Source organism: Saccoglossus kowalevskii, chromosome 4 (assembly GCF_978046115.1).
Source record: "Saccoglossus kowalevskii chromosome 4, keSacKowa6.1, whole genome shotgun sequence".
NCBI lineage: Eukaryota > Metazoa > Hemichordata > Enteropneusta > Harrimaniidae > Saccoglossus > Saccoglossus kowalevskii.
In genome coordinates this window covers 8,336,831-8,361,040 of record NC_140644.1, presented here as the reverse complement: position 1 = coordinate 8,361,040, position 24,210 = coordinate 8,336,831, and the positions used below count along the sequence as shown (strand labels likewise).

The 24,210-nt window shown below is 35.8% G+C and overlaps 2 protein-coding genes across 2 annotated transcripts; both read right to left on the bottom strand.

Annotated features, from left to right (window-relative positions):
* Positions 1-1,673: 1,673 nt before the first annotated feature.
* Positions 1,674-4,450, bottom strand: LOC146746588 (uncharacterized). The gene is made up of 3 exons (XM_085498460.1): positions 2,990-4,450; positions 2,512-2,591; positions 1,674-2,068 (listed from the first exon to the last, which is right to left on the bottom strand). Exons 1-3 carry the CDS (start codon positions 4,089-4,091, stop codon positions 1,874-1,876), a joined length of 1,377 nt encoding a protein of 458 aa, XP_085354586.1. The 5' UTR covers positions 4,092-4,450; the 3' UTR covers positions 1,674-1,873.
* A 6,113-nt stretch (positions 4,451-10,563) lies between these two features.
* LOC102806224 (monocarboxylate transporter 12-like) lies at positions 10,564-12,912 on the bottom strand. The gene is made up of 3 exons (XM_085498459.1): positions 12,786-12,912; positions 11,791-12,570; positions 10,564-10,798 (listed from the first exon to the last, which is right to left on the bottom strand). Exons 1-3 carry the CDS (start codon positions 12,880-12,882, stop codon positions 10,653-10,655), a joined length of 1,023 nt encoding a protein of 340 aa, XP_085354585.1. The 5' UTR covers positions 12,883-12,912; the 3' UTR covers positions 10,564-10,652.
* Positions 12,913-24,210: the final 11,298 nt, after the last annotated feature.

Genomic DNA, 24,210 nt, shown 5'->3' with positions numbered 1-24,210 from the left:
CCCAATTTTATGTAAATTTATTAGATGTATGGAGTGGTTCGGGTCAGGGTGACTATATATATTTTACCTTCTAATGAAGTCATAAGGAATAACAGGCATGTTCTTATTAATGGAAAAAGTATTTTTCACCCTTGTTTCTATGCCCTAGGCTTTGTCCATATTGCAGATATTTTCAATAATACAGGAGAAATTAAGACTTGGGGTGATCTGCAGATATTGGGGATAAACCAATCACAGTTTCTTCTTTGGAGAGGTCTTATTTCAGCAATTCCCGCCGAATGGAAAAAGAGTAGTACTATACATAAAACACCAACAAATACTTTGTCCATTTTCTGTCAGGGGAAGTTATTAGTATTAGAAAAGTGTACACAAAAAAGTTGTCACTCCCAAAAGTCAGACCTTCTTTAATAATCTGTTTAATGGAGCTCACCTTGACTAGACATTTATTTATTCTCTGCCCTTTAAAATTACAATCTGCAACAAACTCCGAGAATTTCAATGGAAATTAAGCCACAATTCTTTATACAAATAAAAGGTTATTCCATATGAATTCAGCATTAGTAAGTTCGGATGTATGCACTTTCTGTCACAATGCTCCCGAAACATTAATTCATCTTTTTGTTGAGTGTGAAGCAGTACAGGTTTTATGGAGATCTATGTACAATATTTGGGGTAAGGCCTTAAGAATTCAAAATAAGTTAACAAGCAAACAAATTGTCTTGGGAGATAAGAGCTTGTCCATTCTACTCAACCACATTATACTTATCATAAAAAAATGCATTTACAACAGCAAGCTAAAAAAAGTTATACCAAATTTTAACATAGCTATAGCAGAGGTGAGATACAACAAAAAGTATGAATTACTACTCTCAACCAGAAAGGGCACAACAAGAATTTTTTGGAAGAAATGGAATAATATTCTTGTGTAACAGTACAGGCACTGACATTTGCAATTTATCAATTAGATTGTAACTTATTGAATTATTATTATATTTTTTTTATTTACATTACTTGTGTACTAATCTTTGTGGAGGATACAAGAGAAAAAAAAAGAACCAATCACAACACAAGACTGGTTACGAACCAGTTGAGCTAGGCTAACCGAGTCGTAACCTCGGCGTTGTTCGTAACCAGTCTTATGATTGGTTCTTGACAAATTCTGAACAGGCCACGCCTCCAACTGTGCCGTTGGGTCTTGAAATATTGCGAGTTACCAAGAACTGACCGAATGTTTTGTGACAATTTATAGCAATAATAGTCATAATATTCGGGGCTAATTGGGCCCCATATATATATAAAAAAAATCATATTATTCAAGATACAGTTGATAGACTTTACATCATTGACCTATCCTGACCTTTCAATATATCACACCACGGATATCCCTGGAAAAATTATGTATTTTTACTTTCGTTCAAATGAATTTTAATCAGCAGAATACTATGTCAAATACAGTGTTCACATAATGTTTCTGAAATGTAAATTGTGTACATATAATTGCATACACCAAATTTAAATTTATATATTGTGAAGGTGAATTACATACACTGCTGATTAGAAAACACACATAGAACGCTGACATACACACATAAAAGGGTTTTAAGTACAAAAACAGCTTGTTACATATATCAAATGTAATTACACAATCGGCACGTCATGTTTCAATGTTTAGAATCAGCTGTTTACTGTGATCAATATGTTTTATAGAATCATTATAGAATTTGAATATACACGCATACTAGAACCCATATCACAAATTATATGTTTGAACATTTTTAGGCACCTGAGTGTGTTTTGTAGTGAATAGAAGTATGAAATCAAATCCAACACATGCCTCAATATTTATAGACTGTTATTTTTCAATTGCAAATATTTAGTAGTATTCTACAAGACGTAACTCGCGGATATCATGGTGACGAGTTGTGTGTTGATTATGATGACCGTAATATTGGCTATGCATATTCCCATGTCTTCCATTTTTTTCCGATTCATCCCACTGCACTTGAACTTGGCCACCCCCACTCTTCACATGCTCGACCACTGTACCAAGTACACCTTCTTTCACATGCTAATATATAAAACATAAATACATGTTAAATTGAAAGCGTGATTGTCATAACACAAACAACTTCGGTGCGTCAATATTGATCAATAATCACGTATTTAGCCGGAAAGTTATTCCGAAAGCAACATCTATTCTCGGCCGCGTTGTATGTATTATTTGTAGAACAATGAGTTCTGTTTGTATTAAGGAACGAAATTCATGAAAATCTTATCAGTACTTACGTATATTTAATAGCAACAATTATAAATCAGGCATATTTTATCATAATGTCCGATAGACACTGATGTAAACAAATTGCACTATTTTTATCTAGTATAAATTAATTACCAAAATTATCAGCTTTTTTCTTATATGCTTGTTAGCAGCCAGACAATATATAACCCATGTGCAAGTCAAAGTATATATAGTAAATAATAAATCGGTTTGATATATGGACATATTATTACCTGACGCTGGTAATAATATCCTGCCCCTGTCTGATATTTAACTCTGCTACCTATCTTCATTTGTAAAACCATGTTTTCTTCTGAAAAAATATCACAGTTAACGTTGTGAGGCATATTATTATTTTCACACATTCATTTGCATCATTTTTGAACTACAAATTAAAGTTACGGGTATCTACCTTTCTAATTACTTTGTTTATACGAGTGTTTAATTATGCGTGCCAGCAGGTATTCACTGAGTTCATACACATAATGCACGTTGTTCGCATGTGTTATTGTTGCAACGAGCAAGTGAACCTAGTAGATGAACACATTACCTATACTTTGTGATTGTTTAAACCCAGAGGACCATAAGTTCAACTTGTAGTAGATCGCCGAAATGTAATAAGTTACGCCAAGGCTGTCTACTCATAAAATTATCACGTTTCCAAGTGTCCGTAAACTTGTATATGTACCTGTATGTACAGTGAGCGCTTACCTGTAAACGCCATTATCTCGAATGGTGATCCAGGTATGCAGATATTGCCCACTGCTATGACTAGATAGTACTTCCCTTCCTCGGCAGCGCTGAACATAGAAATATTGTAGATACCCTTATTACGCCTAACTTGTAGCTGTTCTGTTGTAGCTTGTGTGCATATTCTCGCTGATATAATACTCAGCTCATTTGATGTGAATGGCAAACCATTTGTATCATCCATTTGAAAACGAACATTCACCTTCTCGCCAACAAGCACTTTTTTGGGTATTTTATAGGCTTCGACGAACTTAACAGAGTTTATGTCACCTGAAAATAATGATCCGACACTATTGTTTGATTGTTTGATTGCTTCCGCAGGTAAGAATTTGTAAAATATCTCCTTTGGGTCATGAACCTCTCGAACGGCAAGTATCTCCTTAATACGAGTCGTGGTCTTCTTAAATTCAGATGCAATCTCTGCATCATCTCCGTATTCCATCAAAACGTTGATAAAGTTTATTGTACTGCCACAGCCTTTCCTTGCCATTTCGTACCGATCTACGTTACATTCTAGTTGTTTCGTTATATATGAATATTCCTGTTTCAGTGTGGTGAGCAAATCTTCCTCATCTTGTTTTACTTTCTTTAAAAGCGATTCTGAGTAATTCTTGATTTTTGTAACTTCTTCCTCATAAATTTTCGTCAAGCTGGCAAGCGTTGTCGTATCGGAGTCTGCCATTGACTTCAATCTTCGCTGTTTCTTGTCTAGTTTTACAATGGACTCAGTTAATTTTGTATTCAATTTCTTTGCCGCCTTGTTGAGGTCTTGGTGTTTATGGTCTGGTACCCGGTGATTTACTACAGTACATGCGAGGCAATTTGGAACTTCGCATGTCGCAGAAGAACTGTAAAACGTTCTCTTCGTGACCTTTGACATTACAGTAGGTAGCTGGCCGATATACCGACACTTGTTCGGGGTTGGTATTACTGTAGATGTCGATTGATATGAAGCGGTGCCCTTTGGACACCCTAAGTTTCCGATGCGTTTTGACACACCTCTCGCATAAATTAGATACGCAATCAACACAGCGCTGAATAGCGGTAGCCTCTTCACAACCATCGCACATCTGACCCTCTCTGCGATTCTCCGAACGCCGATCACGGGCTTTGATGAATTCCACTAAACCGTTAATCACGTGATTAGATCTAAACGCTTCTGTAGCAACGGTCCCATCGCAAGCCCCACCATATTCTTTTCTACACTCGGGACAGATCAGCCCACCCTTTCTTGACACCAGCTTGTCGATACATTCCTCGCAGTACGAATGCAGGCACGGTAATGTCTTGGCATTCTTATAATACTCTAGACAAAGACCACAAGTTAGGAATTCTCTGCCAATCTTGTCAATGTCGCGGGAATCTGAACCACACGCCATCGCGAGTTTCCAAACGCACTGCTGACGTGTGCATGAACTAGCCCACTGCAATATAGTCCCCTTAGCCTGGTCGTAATAGCGCCATTCCCATTATATTACAACTTCCTACTGAGTGACCTTGTGCAAAATGTATATGTTTGCGGTTAATTTTATCAACGAATCAACGGTTGGTACCAAATAAAAGGATTATGCATACATATATATTTCAACACTGTATCACCTACGCGATTTTGGGGTGTACGCTGTATGTCGCGTGATATCGTTTCCAGGAAAATGTTGAGTCATGCCATGCTTTTAAAAATATGGTATTCTTGGCTGATAGATTATTGTTGCGTAGTGATTCATTTGTGCGAATCTAGGTGTAAACCAATCGGGCACTAGTTTAAGGTAATCACAATGGAAAATATTGAGAAAACTCACCTTAAATGACTGGTTTCTGGACAAAAACAGAGCTTTCTGTGTGTAGAGGGGCGACAAGGGGTATTTTCGTAAACTGTAATCAATTGTTTTTATTAAATGTAATTCAAATTAATAAAAAACGTAAATTTGTAGACATGGGCAAGGTGTAATTCTTTGTAAGCGTATAAAGCATTTTCAAAATTAAATGTCATAATTCGCACGCAATTTTCAATTTTGATTCTTAAACACAAATTATCAAAAATAGTATAAACATGTAAAATGGAATTAGGAATTTGCTTTATCTGTAAAGTGTAAAAACCCATTTTTTTACTGTAAATGAAACTTTCATTTTATTTTCTGTCAAAACGTAAAATGCCGTAAAAAAATGTTTGCTTCACCAGTGTAAAAAAAATATTTGTCACTATATGACTTAAGGAAAAAATTGTTTCCATCAGCTGTTGTCGTGTCATCTCTGAACACAGTAGATTCACTTGAATTACTGTGTCATTAGAATATGCCAATTCTTCCTGCCAAGATAAGGGGGCACAGAGTACAAGAAGAAACTATATAAATGGATGTCAATGATTCTGGTTTGTGGATTAATTAACAGCAAAGGGGAAATAAATATCTGCATTTCAATGTTAAGTTCAAAAACAATTTTGCATTTAGATTGTATACCATATATGCTCTATTAGAAAAGCATTTCTAATAGAAGCACGTGTACGGCAACAATTGCATTGATTGTATACTGATTTATTAAAATATGATGTATTTTGACCATGGAAACATTTCTGTTATTTACATAAGAGCATGCGCTACTAATATAGCAAATACGGTATTGCATGCAATATCTCTGACAATTTAGCTGTTTTAGTTTAAATACATTTTACATACTAAAACAGAAACATAGTGTGGATCTAATTTTCACTACGTTGTATTAAGACTCAATGCAACCTATAGAGAAAGCTGCATTTTCACTGGAATTTATTTTGCAGAAAATTGACTTCAGGTAAAACAGGGAAAATAAATGCCACGGTATGTTATGTGACCACAATAATAGACAAGATACATTCATGATTGTATAGAACCATGTTTCATTAAACAGGTAATAAATAAAATAAAATAATCAGACGTCTTATCTGAGTCACTCTCCGAATAAAAACGGTACTCCTGAAGGGACTATTTTGTTTGCTCTCAGACCTCATTTGCATATGAGTTGTGGAAATACCGATTTTGATTTCAGGGACGAATCAAAATAAACTGCAGTACATATGTAATAATAAAATAAATAAAATGTAATAAAATAAATATTAAAATAAGAAACAATTTTTGTCAGCAAATGTTTCACATCACACTCTTACAGAGCAATCTCGTTCTGACCTACAATCCGACTCTCACCACCCACCTCACTCACACCTACTATCTCATTCTCACCACCCACCTCACTCACATCCACTATCTCATTCTCACTAACCACCTCACTCACACCTACTATCTCATTCTCACCACCCACCTCACTCACATCCACTATCTCATTCTCACCAACCACCTCACTCACACCTACTATCTCATTCTCACCACCCACCTCACCCACACCTACTATCTCTTTCCCACCACCCACCTCACTTTCACCAACCATTCCACTCTCAACACCCACCTCACTCACACCTACTATCTCTTTCCCATCACCCACCTCACTTTCACCAACCATTCCACTCTCACCACCCACCTCACTCACACCTACTATCTCTTTCCCACCACCCACCTCACTTTCACCAACCATTCCACTCTCACCACCCACCTCACTCACACCTACTATCACTTTCCCACCACCCACCTCACTTTCACCAACCATTCCACTCTCACCACCCACCTCACTCACACCTACTATCTCTTTCCCACCACCCACCTCACTTTCACCAACCATTCCACTCTCACCACCCACCTCACCCACACCTACTATCTCTTTCCCACCAACCACCTCACTTTCACCAACCATTCCACTCTCACCACCCACCTCACCCACACCTACTATCTCTTTCCCACCACCCACCTCACTTTTACCAACCATTCCACTCTCACCACCCATCTCACTCACACCTACTATCTCATTCGCACCACCCACCTCACTTTCATCAACGATTCCACTATCACCACCCATCTCACTCACACCTACTATCTCATTCGCACCACCCACCTCACTTTCATCAACCATTCCACTATCACCACCCATCTCACTCACACCTACTATCACATTCTCACCACCCACCTCACTTTAACCAACCATTCCACTCTCACCACCCACCTCACCCACACCTACTATCTCTTTCCCACCACCCACCTCACTTTCACCAACCATTCCACTCTCAACACCCACCTCACTCACACCTACTATCACATTCTCACCACCCACCTCACTTTAACCAACCATTCCACTCTCACCACCCACCTCACCCACACCTACTATCTCTTTCCCACCACCCACCTCACTTTCACCAACCATTCCACTCTCAACACCCACCTCACTCACACCTACTATCTCTTTCCCATCACCCACCTCACTTTCACCAACCATTCCACTCTCACCACCCACCTCACTCACATCTACTATCTCTTTCCCACCACCCACCTCACTTTCACCAACCATTCCACTCTCACCACCCACCTCACTCACACCTACTATCTCTTTCCCACCAACCACCTCACTTTCACCAACCATTCCACTCTCACCACCCACCTCACTCACACCTACCATCTCATTCTCACCGCCCACCCCACTTTCACCAACCATTCCACTCTCACCACCCACCTCACTCACACCAACCAAATATCGTAATTTTTGTTATTATAGGTATACATCAAACTTCGCACATATATCATACATGATATTATACATATGCACATCAATTTGTTTCACAGTCTAATTCAAGATGGCCGAATGGCCATTTTTGTGCTAACAAATCATCAAAATCAAGCATTTCACGGCTGTTTACAGATGGATTTTGTTCAAACTTGGTATATACGTTGTACATTATAGGACCTTGATGCACATCATTTTGTTTTTCAGATAAGATTCTAAATGGTCGACTGGCAGCCATTTTGTTTTAATGAATGTGGTTCTAGTGCCATATCTGTGACTGATTATGTTCAAATTTTAAATATTCATTATAAATCATGTCATAGATACAGATATATTGGTTTGACAAATGGCCGAATGGTGGGCATTTTTGTGCTAAAAAATCATCAAATATCAAGCATTTCTGGCATTTCTGCGTGGGTTTTGTTCAAACTTGGTACATACATTAGACATTATGGGTTCCTGATGCACGTCATTTTAGTTTTCAGATCAGATTCAAAATGGCCGATTGGGAACCATTATGTATTAATGAATGCAGTTCTAGTGCCATATCTCTGACATGCATTGACTGATTATGTTCAAATTTGATATATTCATTATACATGTATTCAAAATAGGTGATTTTGTTTTAATTAATGCTGATCCAGAGCAATATCTCTCAATACTCAATTGACGATCAGATCCAAATGTCAATCATTTCAATGTTAAACAATCATCATAATCATATTCCTGACATGGTTATTTTCCAGCTATATTACTATAAACAAAACTATATATCTTAAATTCGATAACTAATGGGGACTGTGCCATGCATGGCTTGTTCAAAATGGGTCATTACACCTCAGCATTCAGATATGGAAGGAAAAGATGGATGTTTATGATGGTCTGAGGAACCAACCCTTATCAAAGTACCAATCCATCCCACCTGGCAGTAAAATATCAAGTCTTTGCTACCCCGTTGAAGATGATGAAAACAAATGTTGGATATAGTGGACTATTAAAAAAAATTCAAGCAAACCTAATGATAAAAAAACCTCTAAACACATTTGCCTTTCACTGAGCTGACCTCCCCCTCAAAAATCAAATGGCCCAACCCTAATCTGTACCAGCTACCCCCTTGCCCCTGTATAGTATTTGTATAAGTGCTACTTCCTGTACCAAACGTTATATTAGGTGATACCGTGACCTCTCTCTAAGCATCATGGGAAACACAATGGAGGATAAATTGGAAATGGACCTAATGGACGTGTGCATTTACCGATAATATTTGTGTTCAAAGAGCTACAGCTTGTTATGTTTTTTTCCCATTTATTTATTTAATATTTATTTATTTATTTATTTATTTATTTATTTATTTATTTATTTATTTATTTATTTATTTATTTATTTATATAAATTTATTTTTTAGTTAGTTAGGTAGGTAGTGAGTCGGTTGGTTAGCGAGTTAATTAGATAGTTTAACACGATTATTTAAATACACTGTTAATTTCTCAGTTAACACGCATTGACGTGTTTACGTCAACCAATACATATGGAAGACACTTTTCAAGGAATCATATGGTATGTTGAGGTCAATATGCAAATGAGGGACAATCATATGCACATTTGTACTGGATATATTTTTTCATTGATAAAATGTCTCCATTTTTAGGAAAGCTCATTTTTCTCTGAGACATATACATTAACTTTGTAGCAACTACTCGTGCTGTCATTATTATAATTTCCGAAATATACACATCACTGAAAGATTTGTCCGTCATGAAAACCCTTTTCAGAGTTATAAACAAATGGTTGTCGTTTGAAACCAGAGTTTTAAATCTGACAAGTGACATTCATTTCATCAAAGGGTTTATTTCATTACGAGAACATTGTATCTGATAAAATATATTTTGGATGTTAAGGTTAGTCGTCCTCTGCAGAACTCTTGGCTTATTAGTTTTGATGAAAGAAGACAATGTTTATTTGAAAAGTTACAGCTAAATTACGTTGCACATAGAGAGATTTATAAGTGTGAATCATCTTAGAAAACGAAATTCATTAAAATTTAACGCAAAATTAATGTTCATGGGTCCAAAGAATGTAAACAAATAATGTTATTGGATATAACATGATATTATACATATTTGTGATATGACTTGACCTTGACATGTCCGTGAAGATGTTTTTGTACCCTTGGATACAATATTCCGTGTTAAATAATATATAATGGCCTTTGTTGACTTTTATTTCGGCCAATCTGATCTATGGGGGTTATTCAGTAACTATGCAGATTTGTATTTGAATTTGACCTGACTTTGATATTTATGGAGTAATATATTCTTTCAGCTGGTAAAATTACAAGACGAAAATAAACATAAACTTTTAGTTGGCATTCGAAGTTTGACCTTGATATGACCTTCACATAACCAATTAGTTAGACACCCCGAGACATATTTCTATCAAGTGCGTTCCATTGGTTTCTGAACAATATATGTTTGCTTGCACACACGCACGCATGGTCGTGTTAATATCAAAATGCATATACACCCACGTTAGATTGTAAGACATTCATTGGCTCAATCACTCTTACTTAGAGGTTGTCAGAGATGAAATAGAATGGAACAGAAGCAGAGGAATGTTGATATAAGAAGCCAAACGTAACTGAAATGAACAAGTAATCGTGCTGTACTGTGTTATTTGGAATTGAACTTTGATCACGGTTTGTATAAATCCCTTGGTAGCCCATCAGTAAGTGAAGTTTGTACAGTTGACACTCATGCGTTATTGCAGGCAATTATCACATTGCATAATTAATTTATGAATATTCATGAGCACGACCGAAATGCCCGAAAGCTAGGGACTGCCATAATATTTCTGGATGTTGTGTTAGACTATGATATTATTCAGTGACAGTATGTAAATTACATTTCTAGTATTTATTATTTTATTACAATCGTATTATTTATCGTTTTTAGAAGAAAAAAAAACGATTTGTACATTTCGTCGTCAGTCATATGGTTACTCTTTCCACTATACATGCCTGTTTTCTCCACACTCTGACAGCGACAATGAAGTACGATGAGGCGCTTACTACACTACAGACAGCGGCCAAGTAAAATAATCCTTTAAAACTGCCTGTTTTATCATATATCCAACCTGTGAAGACATAATTACAAATAAGACACTAGTATGCTGCATCTGTATGGTACTTTTGGTAATTGAGTTTTACCGTTCTAGATTCACCCTTGAAAAACATAACACACAATAGCATCAACACAATAATGGCATGTGAAGTGGAAGCAAATCAACATGTACATATTATACTGGTATTGAACAACGATAACCAACTGGCGTCGTACCTGTTTAGACTATCGCGTGCGAGGGCCTTTGTTAGGGTAGAATCTAGGATCACTTAGATCTTAGTGTTTGTGTATATGTCTATATATCTGCCCCACTGCTATCTCAAGAACCAGATTTTAATGAAACTTGGTACATATATGCTCCAGATAATTCTCATACCTGATTAGACAGCTAATGGCCTCTAAGAATCCAAACAGTGCAGAGTATTTTATCGAACAGGGTAATTGGACAAAATGTACTATTGTTATGCTTCAGTTTGACTATGGGTGTCGAACTCGTATTAGGTTATATACCGGCTGACCGCGTAGATTTTCACCGTAATAATAACCATGCTTATACTCTCTACAAGCATGTTCAATTCATTTGAGTGAACTGATGCAAATTAACTATGTGAATTGGCATAGATTAAACTGTTGTTATTGTTGTTTTTATAAACTGTTGATACAAAATAAAAAGTTAACGATGAACTCGTATGCTAATTAGCTTATTATTATGCACATTGTAATTTCAAAATAATATCATAATAGTCTACACAGTATGCATGTGTTTAAGTATTAATCGAGTGGCTTACTAAGTCACAACGATATAGAAAAACGCATTGCTTTGTGGGAAACTCATCAAGTATCAACACAAATGTCGCACATCTGCCTCTCGACGACCAGTGCTCTTTAACAAATATTTCAATCCTTCGTGTGCCCTTTCCCCACGTGATCACAGCAACCATTTGCGTAAAAAGTCTGTTATTTGATTCTTTAGATTTACTAGATTTTCGAAAGAAAAATTCTTACCTCCAGTTTGTGAACCAATAATGCCTGCAACTCCAAAATACAACACAATAATTCCATTTCCGCGTGAAAAATTTGTGGCTCCCACCATTTCATTTATACTCATATAAAGTGAAGGCGAGTACACCCCATTGCAAATTCCACAGAGTACACACGAAACAACCATCACGGGGAAAGTGGTAGCTACAGCCATTGTAAGCTGTGATACTCCCAACATGAGAATAAGCATTGGCAAAAGATATAAGGCCCGAATATTATATCTGTCTATACACCATCCTTGAATAGTTTTAATTGCCATGCTCGTAATACCTACTGTTGCAACTAAGAACGTTGCTTTTAGCTCTGTAACTCCAATTTCAACTGCATGTGGTATGATCAGTGAAAGCGAACTGAAGTAAGCCAGAGCTGCGAAAAATGTAGCGAACATCATCAAAGCAAAACCATGATGGGTACAGTGCAGTCGAAAACCAAGACGGTGAACTATTTTCTTGCAACAACCATTGGTTGACTCGTTCGGGTTTGGATTTAGTTTGTCTTGGCTGATTACGTTGATTGGACGCATAACTGTGGCACATGCAAATGCATGTGCGTTGATTGCAGACATAACCAAGAATGCTCCCCGCAATCCATATTTATCAACAAACAGTTGGATCATAGGAGAGAACAAGAAATATCCCAAATCACCTCCGAGACAAGCAATCCCTGTGGCAAAGGCAAAACGTTTGTCGAAATATTTTGCAAGAATCGGTAAATGTGCTGCATGCAAAAAAGCATGTCCAATACCTGTTAGGGAGATAGTGTAACTATATCATTATTGTGACACGGTAACTTATACACTGTATACTATATGCAATTCGACGAGAGGAAGAACAATCCTTACGCCTCTAAATGAAATCCATTGGAACAGACAGGTTGTTCTGACGTTACTCTTCAAGATATTCAGTGTGGTTATGTTATATTAATTAGGATTGCAAAACTCTGATTAAAATGTTACTTACCTGTCATGACCCCGTAAGATATGTGAAGATAATGCACATTAGAAGCAAAGAAACTCAGGAACAATCCGACAGTTGACAGAGTAGCGCCTATAATCATCGCAGGTCTTGTACTATATCTGTCATTGAAATAAGCACCAACGGGGCCTGTGTGGATGGCAACAACATTTACTCTATTCTGTATTTTACTTAAATAGGTTTATCTAGTGCATATTCAATACACATATAAATGTACTTAAATATACTTACACATACACAACGAAAAACCAAAGTATAGAGATGTCACCCAAATAGTATCAACGGCAGAATTGTCGGTCAAGGTCGATTGCAGAGCTCGAATGATAACTCCAGCCAGAGAGGAAGTTCCAAACGCCATTAGGCGAACCACCATACTACTAAATAACACACACCACCCCCATCCACCATCTGGAGGATGATCGTATGTCTGAGGCTTCATTTTACAGTACACTATTTCTTACTGTGATACAATAGAGATGAAACAATAAATTCGCTGTTAAATAACAATAACACTACAACTATTTGGTAGAACTGAATTGAAATTACAGTTATTTGTAACATCCTAATTGATTTGAATGCCAAGGCAGTGTGTCAAATACCAGAATATACATATATATCTCAAAAATTGTTTGTTGTTGTTTGTAAAATAGATATAATTCCCTCGGAAACATCACATTCACGAAATGAGCAAAATGATGTATCATTCAGTAGAATTTCTGTTTGTAGATGGTCTTACAAGGAGACAAAGACCAGAGTTGCAGATACTGGTAGTGCAAATATAGTCTACAACTCCATTTTTCATTTTTTGCACAATGCAGTCAGACTCCACATGGTATGTAGGTAAGTTAATAATCAAGTAAAGTTGCGAAGAACACACCCCGTATTGTACCTCTAGTCATTTTATGCGCATATTTACTACATGCCATTGAAAGGGTAATGTTGACTTTTCAGAAGCTAAGTGTGTCAAATACCAAATATCTAAATTGTATGTGACTTTTGACATTAGTTCAGAACAATTTATTGTTTTTACACTTCTGAATCTCCTGGCTTCTGATTCTGAGCTTCTGACAAGTCAACTGTCTCTATTGAAGTTAAGTCTGCGATTTCAATTTATGTTTTGGGTTCCGTGCGTGCATGCGTCCGTGCGTCTATCATAATTTCTCAGAGACGCCTGGATAGATTTTCTTCAAAGCCGGTACAAAGACAAGTCATAATGTGCACATCAATTTACTAGTATTTTTGATTTGGTTGACGGACTGCGGCCGTTTTCGTCCCGCGAAACACCACAAATCAACATTTGGATATGTCATCAACCGTTTCTCGGACATGCCTTGACTTATTTCATTCAAATCAAACTTGGCATTGACTTTAGTCATGGTGGGTTTCTGATACACGATACTGATATTCAAATCAAAATGGGGTTCGGTGGCCATTTTGATTTTCACAAGTGTTCTGCTCATTTTACAGATATGATTGTACAGATTTGGGTTATTTTTTTAACAAAGGCAGTTTTCAGTTATTTTTTGTTGTCAACGAAATTTAACCGAATGGCGGCCATTTTCGTCAAAAACGAATAAAATCACAAAATTCAAACATTTCATCAACCGTTTCTTCGACATGCCTTGACCAATTTAATTCAAACTTTGGTTTGCCATCAGTCATAGTGGGTTACTGATACGCTTCATTGTTTTTCGCGATTTGCTTCAAAATGGCGGACTGGTAGCCATTTTGTTTTTTACGAGTGTTCTGCTCGTTGTACAGAGATGATTGTATGATTTGGATTAAATTTGGCAAGATATAGAGGGTTAAATGTTGTGTTAAGTTATTTTTTCGTTTTTATCAAAATTTAGCCGAATGGCGGCTATTTTCGTAAAAAAAACGAATAAAATCACAAAATTCAAACATGTCATCAACGGTTTCACCGACATGCCTTCACCGATTTCATTCAAACTTGACATTGACGTCAGTCATAGTGCGTTACTGATGCACTTCATTTCATTTCGTGATTTAATTCAAAATAGGCGACTGGTGGCCATTTTTTTTTTTCATGAGTGCCCATTTTACAGAGATGATTGGGTTTTAATTTGGCACGAAGGCAAGATATAATGGGATAAATGTTGTTTTTAATGATTTTTGTATTTCAATGAAATTGTGCATATTCAAATCCATCTGTTTTCAATGGCCTTTATCCAAGTTTTAACCAATTTTCTCTTCCAAACAGTTGCCGTTTGTATCATATCTGTATCATTTCTCAAACACGTCTACTGAGCATATGAATATTACATTTGATACGCGACTACTGCAAATCAGTTTGGCAGTTTGATACAAAATTGGTGCATCCTTCTGTCCGTCATTTCTAGTGAAATCATGAACCAATTTTCTTTTTCATAGTTGGCACATCACAAGTCAGGATACATGTGAATATCACTTTGTTTTATTTTGTTGACCATCAACTGACAGCCATTACTTGTCCCTAAAATCAACATTTGAACATGTCATTAACAGATTCTGGGGTATGCCTTGACCAATTTTATTGAAACTTAGTCTTTATACCTATTTCATTCACATTTGTAGTTAATATGCTAAATATGTAAACATATTATGACTATGCTTTTCATTGTTTGACAAAGTCACTAAAAACGGAGACTATTTCATTGACAATGACTTGTTCATTATGGTTTCCGGCTTTTCCGGGTTACGTAGACAAATATTGCATTGTCTGAGCTTCCAATGTTGCACTATTCTTGTCTTTACTACCATTCATATCATGTCATGCATGTTGGGGTAAATATGACAGCAGACGAAATGAAACTCAGGTAAACAGTTTTGACCTTCCTTGTAGAAAGAGTGACAGCAGATATTAGTAAACATGAGTGAATACAAGCTGAGAGCATTCATGATCAAGGTTGACGTGGCAAGTGTATTGTGCTGATTTTACCAGTCCTCCCTGCACCAGCAGCAGTTCCATCAACCAGCCATGTAAGCCAAAGGAATATTGATGAAAGACATGCACTCTTCAAGAACGAAATTCCACCTCCAATCTACAACCCCAATCTCAGCCGTGAAGCTCTTCCTGGGCCCATCAATAAGGCGTGAGATGCATTCCTTGGTAAACTACGACGAACACTACTTATTATGGCAAATGCAATAAACATAGGTTATTTATTAAATTGTCATGATTTCAGTCTTCAGACACATACCTGGGTGTGAAATTATGTGATGTCGTTCACTGTGAAGATGATTATGGCCTCAATTTGTCTATGAATGAAAAAAAACTAAATTGGAATAAGAAGCACTGAGAAGAATGGACTAGCACTTCTAGATAGCTTTGAACAAGTGGTACGTCTAAATCAACAATTTAAATATGCAATTTATTAGGCATAGCCAGAATGCAATAATGTGTGGGTAAACACGATAGAAGGGAGCTTACCAAGAGCAATCACAAACGTAATTCTACCTCACAAGGGATTGATATTTTTTCTTTTAAGCAGATACTGAATATATATATTTTTAGATTTTGTTCATGTTTGTATTCATATTGTGCCCGGCAGTCAAGGGCACTGACCTTGCACTGGAGTGTACACTATATGATTTTGCAGGATAGGACACTCTGTATCAAGAATCGTTTTGAGCAATTTGAGAAAATGGATTTCTCTTTGATGACTTGCTCAAACCGATAAATATTAGGTACATTTGCATGCAAGCATAACATTTATGCCTTAACACATGTTTTAGAGCAGGACACATTAAGTACACAAATCTAGAGGTGAAAGGTAAATATATATATACAAACAGTGAAGAACATATATTTAAGCATATACTTCCTATTGGAACAAGATCATGAACAGTTACTACAAACTTAAGTCAACACTACAAACTTGAATCAATTCTGCATGCCATAATTAAGGAAAGCTAATGCTGTCAGGGTTCACCCCTCTCTCACGTATACTGGTCTTGATGCTGTACTTCTTATATCTGTTGAATGTCAAGTAACCATGAGACTCGTTATATACCTTCATGACTACCTATGTAACTATTAGTCGTGAAGCTTTCCATTTGTAGACCAAGGATAACCTAAAGCATAGTTCACACATTAAAAACGTTGGTTGGAACCCTCAGTCACAATAGAAGTTTCTACTTGCATATCCCATTTCAATGTTGATTTAATTTAAGCGAATCTCAAATTTTACTATCAAACATTGTCTTTGGAATTGAGTGTTAATTCTTCTTAGAACATCATCTAAATAAACTTGATTTTCGGAAGCTTGTAAACCTATGATCATACAGTATATTACATTAGTGTCATACACTTTCATTACTCAAACACTGATACGCTTCTTTATCAACTGCATTGTCTTGACTCTTTCTTGCTGATATTAGGGTTGAATTCATTTGACCAAAAGATATCATATGTCTTTTATACATTGGCTTCATCTTGGTGCGAGTATACTATTTACTGTTTTGATGATGCTTTGTGTAGGATGATGATAACACTGTTCAGTGAATCAATAGATTCTGCAAGCTTATTTCAGAATTTTAACCTGTCCTCATCTGATAGTAAGTTGGGCTTCAATTCTTTTGTTATGTATAACGTGATGAGTACATCTCCCTGCAACTTAGTGGCTCCGCTGGTTTTTGCCTGATAATCAAAAGATCAGCTTATCTTTGTCTTGAGCTTCTCGGAAAATATCCTTTATAAGTCTTAGAAAAAGTCTTAGTGCACAAAAATGTCGAGGATACTTTGTTCCTGCCGACATATGTTCAACAACACCCAAATGTACTGACATACAGTTTTTGGTCACAAGTGAACACTACAATATCTTGTGCCACCTGCCTTTTTAGTCTCTCTGCTTCTACCATTGCTGTCATCATGGTGTCGATTTTTATCGATTTCTAGATAGAAAATTTTGACCGTGGCCTTCTTCTCCTCTGCCTATTACTTTGTTGAACCCATTCATGCTTGACACATATTCGTTCTAGTAACTTCAGCAAAAATATTATAGTCCCTTCCTTAGGCCTTCTTGCAGCTAATACTTACACTTGACAACATTTAGGACTGAATATATTGCTTTTTCTATAGACATGTCTGGTTTCCCACATGTATCTGCACTTTACCTTTCTACTTACAACATTATTTCCTCTGTTACGCGATGTCAACTGTTTGTTTTCTGATTGGAGGGCAGCATAGAAAAGATAAGTGTAGACTGCAAACCCTTCTGACTTTGTCAACAATTACTTGACAAATTTTTCATTATCTGCATTGTTATGTTAAAACTCTATTGATGTTTTCATGCAAGTGCCACTGATCCCCGGTAATTCGTCATAGGTACACAAAAACTTCAAATTGGTTTATTTTTGTAGTCAAATGGATATGCTTGATATTTGTTTCATATGACTCGCTGGAAAACACAAATAGTAGTTCATAAATTGGGTTTAATAATCTAATAATCTTGGCCTTATTTATTTGAGGCAACCGTCCAGAGAGCGATGGAAGATAGAATTCACAGTCATAAGTCATATCATATTCAAATCCTTGAAAATTATTACATAAGAAATAATTAATGTTAACACAGAATTTACATCACTCAAAAATTCTTATATTTCAAATACAATATGGATTTAAACATGAATGACAATAATAAATAGTGTCATTACGACAGTCAAATAGTAATACTTACCAGTGTAAATACCCACTCAGTGAGAGGTGAAAGGTCACAGGCGAACCTGAGAGAGTGGTAATTACATATGGTTAGTCTAATGTACTGTTACTGAACATGAAACAAGAATATTCCGAATGAGTTTGACATTTGATGTTCAAGATTAGTGTCGCATAGACTGAAATGAATACCCTACCTTGCATATTACCATGGAAACATGCAATTTTATAAAAATTCAGAGTGTTTAATAGATAAATGTCAGTATTTAAGTGCATGGTTAGGATAAAACATAATTCAAATTTAAATACTTCGGACATTTTGCCACTTGGGTTTTTGTTTTTTTTAGACAATGTCGCTCTACTTCTGATGTTACTATATGGGAACAACAATTCATTTAAACGGCACATGCACAATATACAATATACCATACACTTAGCTCACTGATAAAAGAAAACGATTTAATCAAAACACTGCGAGTCATTTAAATTTAAAACTCTCCAATCAACAGTGAAACATAATGACTACAGTTTGTAAAATGTTAATAAATATATATTTTACACGAATATTCTGCTGATCTGCACTGGCTCGGAAGATGAATTCTGATTGGCTAAAAAAGCAAAAAACTTGTGGCGTTGAATGCACGTTCATTCTCAGTAATGTTATGCAAATTAGAAATTCAAACTAGCTAATCATTTACAACCTTCCGAGCCAGTGCAGATTAGCCCCGAATATTCCAAAACCGTTTTTTTAAAACTGAATATATTTTTCGCTATTTATAGAAACGGTTTGACAATTATATAGAGCGTTGCTAACATGATGTGCCCCCTTATTGCTGTTGAGCTACGACATTTGAAATGAGATGTTATATACGTCTTTAACACGGCCTTTAATTTTGACGTGCATTCCAATCTACATGTTACTCACCCACTAACTCACTCCAAAACGTTGGTGTTGTGGTTTATATATGCGTCAAATTCAGCGAGTCCGGCACAATGCTACATCGCCGTCATTATGTGAGCAAGTTGGCTTCGTTGTATAAAGCAGGATGCCGAGTGAGGAGATAAACAACTAAAAATATCACCAGAAACGAAGTACTGGTATTTATCAGGGTCTTAATATAGACAATTTTAAAATTTGTAGGGGATTGGAAAACAGGATGATCCAGCATTTTCTGCTCTTTTTGTACTTTACTTATAGTTATTTAGAAACGCATTTCAATGTAATTAAAATATTAATGGTATAAGTGACACTGGAAATAGTATCTGCTAATGACCTAAGATGACTTCTTGGTGTGAAACTATCACTTTATGTTTTTTTCATCATTTTATTGTGTACAACCGTCATGTCGTCGTTTCCGACCACCATATTACGATGTGTACTCAGCCTGATATGTTGTTTATTTACATACAGTTTAACAATCTCTGGGTGAAAACACTGACCAAACAAACAGATAATTGTTGAGAAAAAATACAAATGAATACCTAATAAGTTGGAAGTACGTCAGTCAGAATAATTACAATATAATGAAAAATGTAGGTTAAACTCCACTCTATTTATTGTTATACATTGTTGTACAGTGATTTTGGCACATGCAACTTTTTAAAAATTTCACACTTCAGTCTAATCCGTAACGATCTCATAGTTTTGACTAAGGAAACTATAAACTACTGCATTGTGAATACAGTAGAATAATATTTCGACGTTGAAAAAATATACAAATTGCTGATAAAATGAGTCACGTTTTTTTTCTTTAGGATTCAAAGTAATATCATCAATATGGCAATATTCTAACTGATCCAAAATATTGCCCAATATTTGAGATATAATTATCAATCGCATCTAATTTTTCGTCTCGATATTTTGGTCTCCCATTTGCAGATAATATCATCGCATGGTCCCAATCAGTGTTTTCAAGTACCCTGGCCTAGTATTGATCATCACTTGCGAACAAATATCATTGTCCATATCTGATATGTAATCAACGTGACGTTTTACTGATGAGTGTGGACGATAAATCTGCCACCTTGTTTTGAAATTATTGACAAAATGTCACAGTATACATTAAGTTCTTCCCCAAAAAAAGGTTGGTTACATAAGAAAATTAATTGAAAGAAATTGGCACAACCAAAAATGAACTATTGAACCCCGCAGATTGACTTGACTTGACATTTTGATTTCGTGATATATGTTATTGTTATCATGATTAATTTATTGTCGCGTGCGTATTGTGAAATTGACTTCTATTTAATTTTTTTATATTATATTTCAATATATGAAATATAATTCTTCTAGACAGCTACTTTTCGCTAATAACTCCTTCAATATAATGCTGTTACAGATATCGAGTTACGAAAACATATTTTAGAAACTACGCCCAAAATGATGATTACACATCGAGATTATTAATCTTGTTACTCTGCAGTTTAGGGTTTAAACCAGTATTTTATAGTTGCTTCATTTTATTACTACTAATATACTAATGTAAAATTATTGGTCTTTCATTTGTCAACAATTTATTCCCCGTGTTGTATTTACAGTATTCGTGTATTAATTTTAAATATTTTTTGCCATGTCGTATGTACCCACATGTGTTCAACATTAGTTTTGATTATTCTCATTTTCATTCTTTTTTTCTCTAGCATTCTGTATATGAATGTTTCATTTACTATTATTTCAAATTGTTCTACATCTTCTATATTAGTATTTGATGAGGCGACGGGTTATAAGATCTAGACATTGTCTTTTTTTTCAACACCGACTAAGTTGATGAAACTTACTATTTTATTATTATGTATTTTGCTGGTACTCTAAGGATGAGTCTTTTACACATATAGTGTAAAATTGTGTAGTATATTATGGCATCCCATAGTAACATATCAAATGTGTAACCAATACCTAAATACTAGACAGCTATGGGTGCAATATCACGATACAAAATAAAAAACTCAATATACGTTGTAAGGTAATGTTATGTTTTGCTATAATAAACAGGCATATGACGAAATATCACCACGGAAATGTACGGCTGGTAGACAAACTGAACTTTCTACATTGGCAAAGTCTGATTTATTAATAGTAACGCGCCACATTTCGTCGCAAACAAAAATTACTCGTTTGTATTGGCAACGTCATTGTGAAATATTATCACGTGTTTGTTTAGTAGATTAGAAATGGTATACCCAACTCTCAGGCGATCGAGATAATTACTGCTAAACATTTGTTTACCTAATTATGTAAATTAGGCCTAAACATACATGTGAATATTCACTCACAGTCATTGTCAATCTATTATGAATTGCATATCATTGTTTGAGCAAGTAATTAACTTTTTTCTCACAAACCAACTGTCTTTTTTTACAGAACTGCAACCACCAATAATCTGTAGAGTTTGCATTTGAACATAGCTGTAGAAACTGTAGTGGTGATTTTCAGTTGCTTTAGTGTACAGTAGAATATTATTACAATTAGAATGACAAATCAAGTATAAATAAAATAATTTGTACCTTGATTCAAGTACTAGCCAAACCTCAACGCGTTCCAGCTTTGCAAAATCAGCTGGAATGTAAAGTGAAAACTACATAGTATGTCTTTTTTTTCTGTGATAAAAACAGACAAGAGCTTCATTGAGCATGTGCTTTTGACAAAAATGAAAGATGGCAAAGCCAAAGATATGTTTTGTAGTGCGCTATGCAACCACGTAGAGGCATTCACTACGAGGGGCGTTCAATAAGTAATGCCCCTGACCCATTTCCCATAGTAGGGGATTAACACAGTTATTAGTCTTTCTCTACATAGGAACCAGCCAGAGTTATGCTTTTCTTCCATCGTTTTATGCAGCTCTGGACACCGTTTTTGTAGTGGCAAAAGAGGGACGACCAGGTCTGGGAGCAGTTTCCACAGCTTCCGATCATGTTTGAATTCACGATTCCAGCGTGTTACAAGGGCATATGATGTTTCTTTCATTTCATCAAATACAAAAACCGGATCACTGCGCGACACCCAGCTGGCTCCATTTCACACCTGACTCAGTTCAAACAACTATAAATCAGAAACCACAATTAGTTCAGAGCTGTTTTTGCAACATAACCCATAGAGATGTAAATCATTACACATGCAAAATTTCATCTAGATCAGACACCTGGAAATTACTTATTGAAAGCCCCTCATAGGTTTCATGTCAAAAATGATCAAAACGATACTGTTATTGTTGTCGCATTTATTGGAAGATTGGCCATTCCGGAAGTATGGCTATCATTTGTAGTTGGAAAGCGGTCTTGTAACACTCTCTACAGTATTGATACTATTTTAGCTCGTAACATGCGAAACTTTGCCATTCGTTCAAGCCTTCACTCGATATAGCACAGTATCTGTCTTTCTTCGGGAGACAGGGCAAAAGTCCAATTTGAGACCTGGAAACTGATCTAGACATTACATCTGCATCCGTAATCTCTCTGCTATGCCAGTCACAATATTCAATATCAGTGAAACGTACTTCTTCGGTAGTCAGTCCAACAACACAAATTGATTGCATTGATAAATCTCAATTCCATTTGTGCAGTGTCGTCTATTTGTAATATCAATGCTGTCAGAAGCAGAATTACAGAATGAATTTCCAACTCAATGCTGCACACTGCAAATTACCACAGCAGTGAAAAAATACAAAAGAAAAAGGGAACAAATAATATGAAATAAGAATGACCATTAAATAAATGGGAAAATACAAGACGCTTCAAATAGATATTTCAGCGTGGCGTTTGTCAGCACCAAATTATTGACGTTGCAGAATAGACTATTGGCCACGTGCATGCCAAGTACACATATACAAAATATAAGCACCGTACATGTAGGGTTGGGGTTGATACTATACTTGTACAGATGAAAGGAAAACGTATCACATGCCAATGAAAATAAAAAAAAGGAATAGCTTATGAAATTACACTCATAGGCACGCAAATAAATCGATTTTTGTTCAGTGGTTCACCTTCAACGTGGACGTCACAAGACCAATCGTGTAGCGTAACTATTTTGTTTCTCGAAAAACTGTTCGACAACAATGTTTCAAGCCCAAAACACCAAAGTCTAATGTTTCGTAAATTGTTAATCTATGAGGCACATTTGCGTTCATGTGAGTAACTAAAACATTGTTCTTTCAAACAAACACACATGCAAAGTTTCAACACCCGACTATACACATTTTCACAAATGTTCACGTATACAACATGTACACAAGTTCACAAGAGTAACTAAAACATTTTTCTTCCAAACTGTTTTACTTTGAAGCACTTAAAAAACAAAATGTTTCGAATTAAAACACCGGAATATAAAAGTGTTCATATAAAGGACACTTGTGTATGCTGTCTACGGTGTGCACTTCTAATTTATTAGAAAAATGCTTAAACACATCATTATTGTCAGCAAGAATACTGTGCATGTAGCGATAAGTTTATTGATTTTAGTATTTTCAATAATAAACAACTTTATATAGTTTTGAGCTGTACATACCATATACCTGTCACAAGATGGAATTAAACATTCACGGTGTTGTTATCATTGCTCGAGTTAGTATGTTGGATGATGCAGCGCTTGACAGATGTTAATTCCCTTTGATGTAATCCTTAGATTCATTTACTTCATAGCTATTATTGTATTGGCGTAATCTCAATGTTGAATTCCATCTAATGTGGTGATTACCACTCACCGAACTCCTCTCCAATAATACATAACCATTTAACTGTTATTAGAAATCTCATTAA

What these genes read in the sequence shown, in the direction of transcription:
- LOC146746588 (XM_085498460.1), bottom strand. Translation starts at nt 4,091, where the DNA reads ATGGTTGTGAAGAGGCTACCGCTATTCAGCGCTGTGTTGATTGCGTAT. An exon ending in CGAGATAATGGCGTTTACAG is followed by an intron (nt 2,592 to 2,989) that starts GTAAGCGCTCAC and finishes ATATTTTTTCAG; the next exon opens with AAGAAAACATGGTTTTACAA. An exon ending in GATATTATTACCAGCGTCAG is followed by an intron (nt 2,069 to 2,511) that starts GTAATAATATGT and finishes TTTATATATTAG; the next exon opens with CATGTGAAAGAAGGTGTACT.
- LOC102806224 (XM_085498459.1), bottom strand. Translation starts at nt 12,882, where the DNA reads ATGATTATAGGCGCTACTCTGTCAACTGTCGGATTGTTCCTGAGTTTC. An exon ending in ATCTTACGGGGTCATGACAG is followed by an intron (nt 12,571 to 12,785) that starts GTAAGTAACATT and finishes TCTCCCTAACAG; the next exon opens with GTATTGGACATGCTTTTTTG. An exon ending in TATTGGTTCACAAACTGGAG is followed by an intron (nt 10,799 to 11,790) that starts GTAAGAATTTTT and finishes ATGTCTTCACAG; the next exon opens with GTTGGATATATGATAAAACA.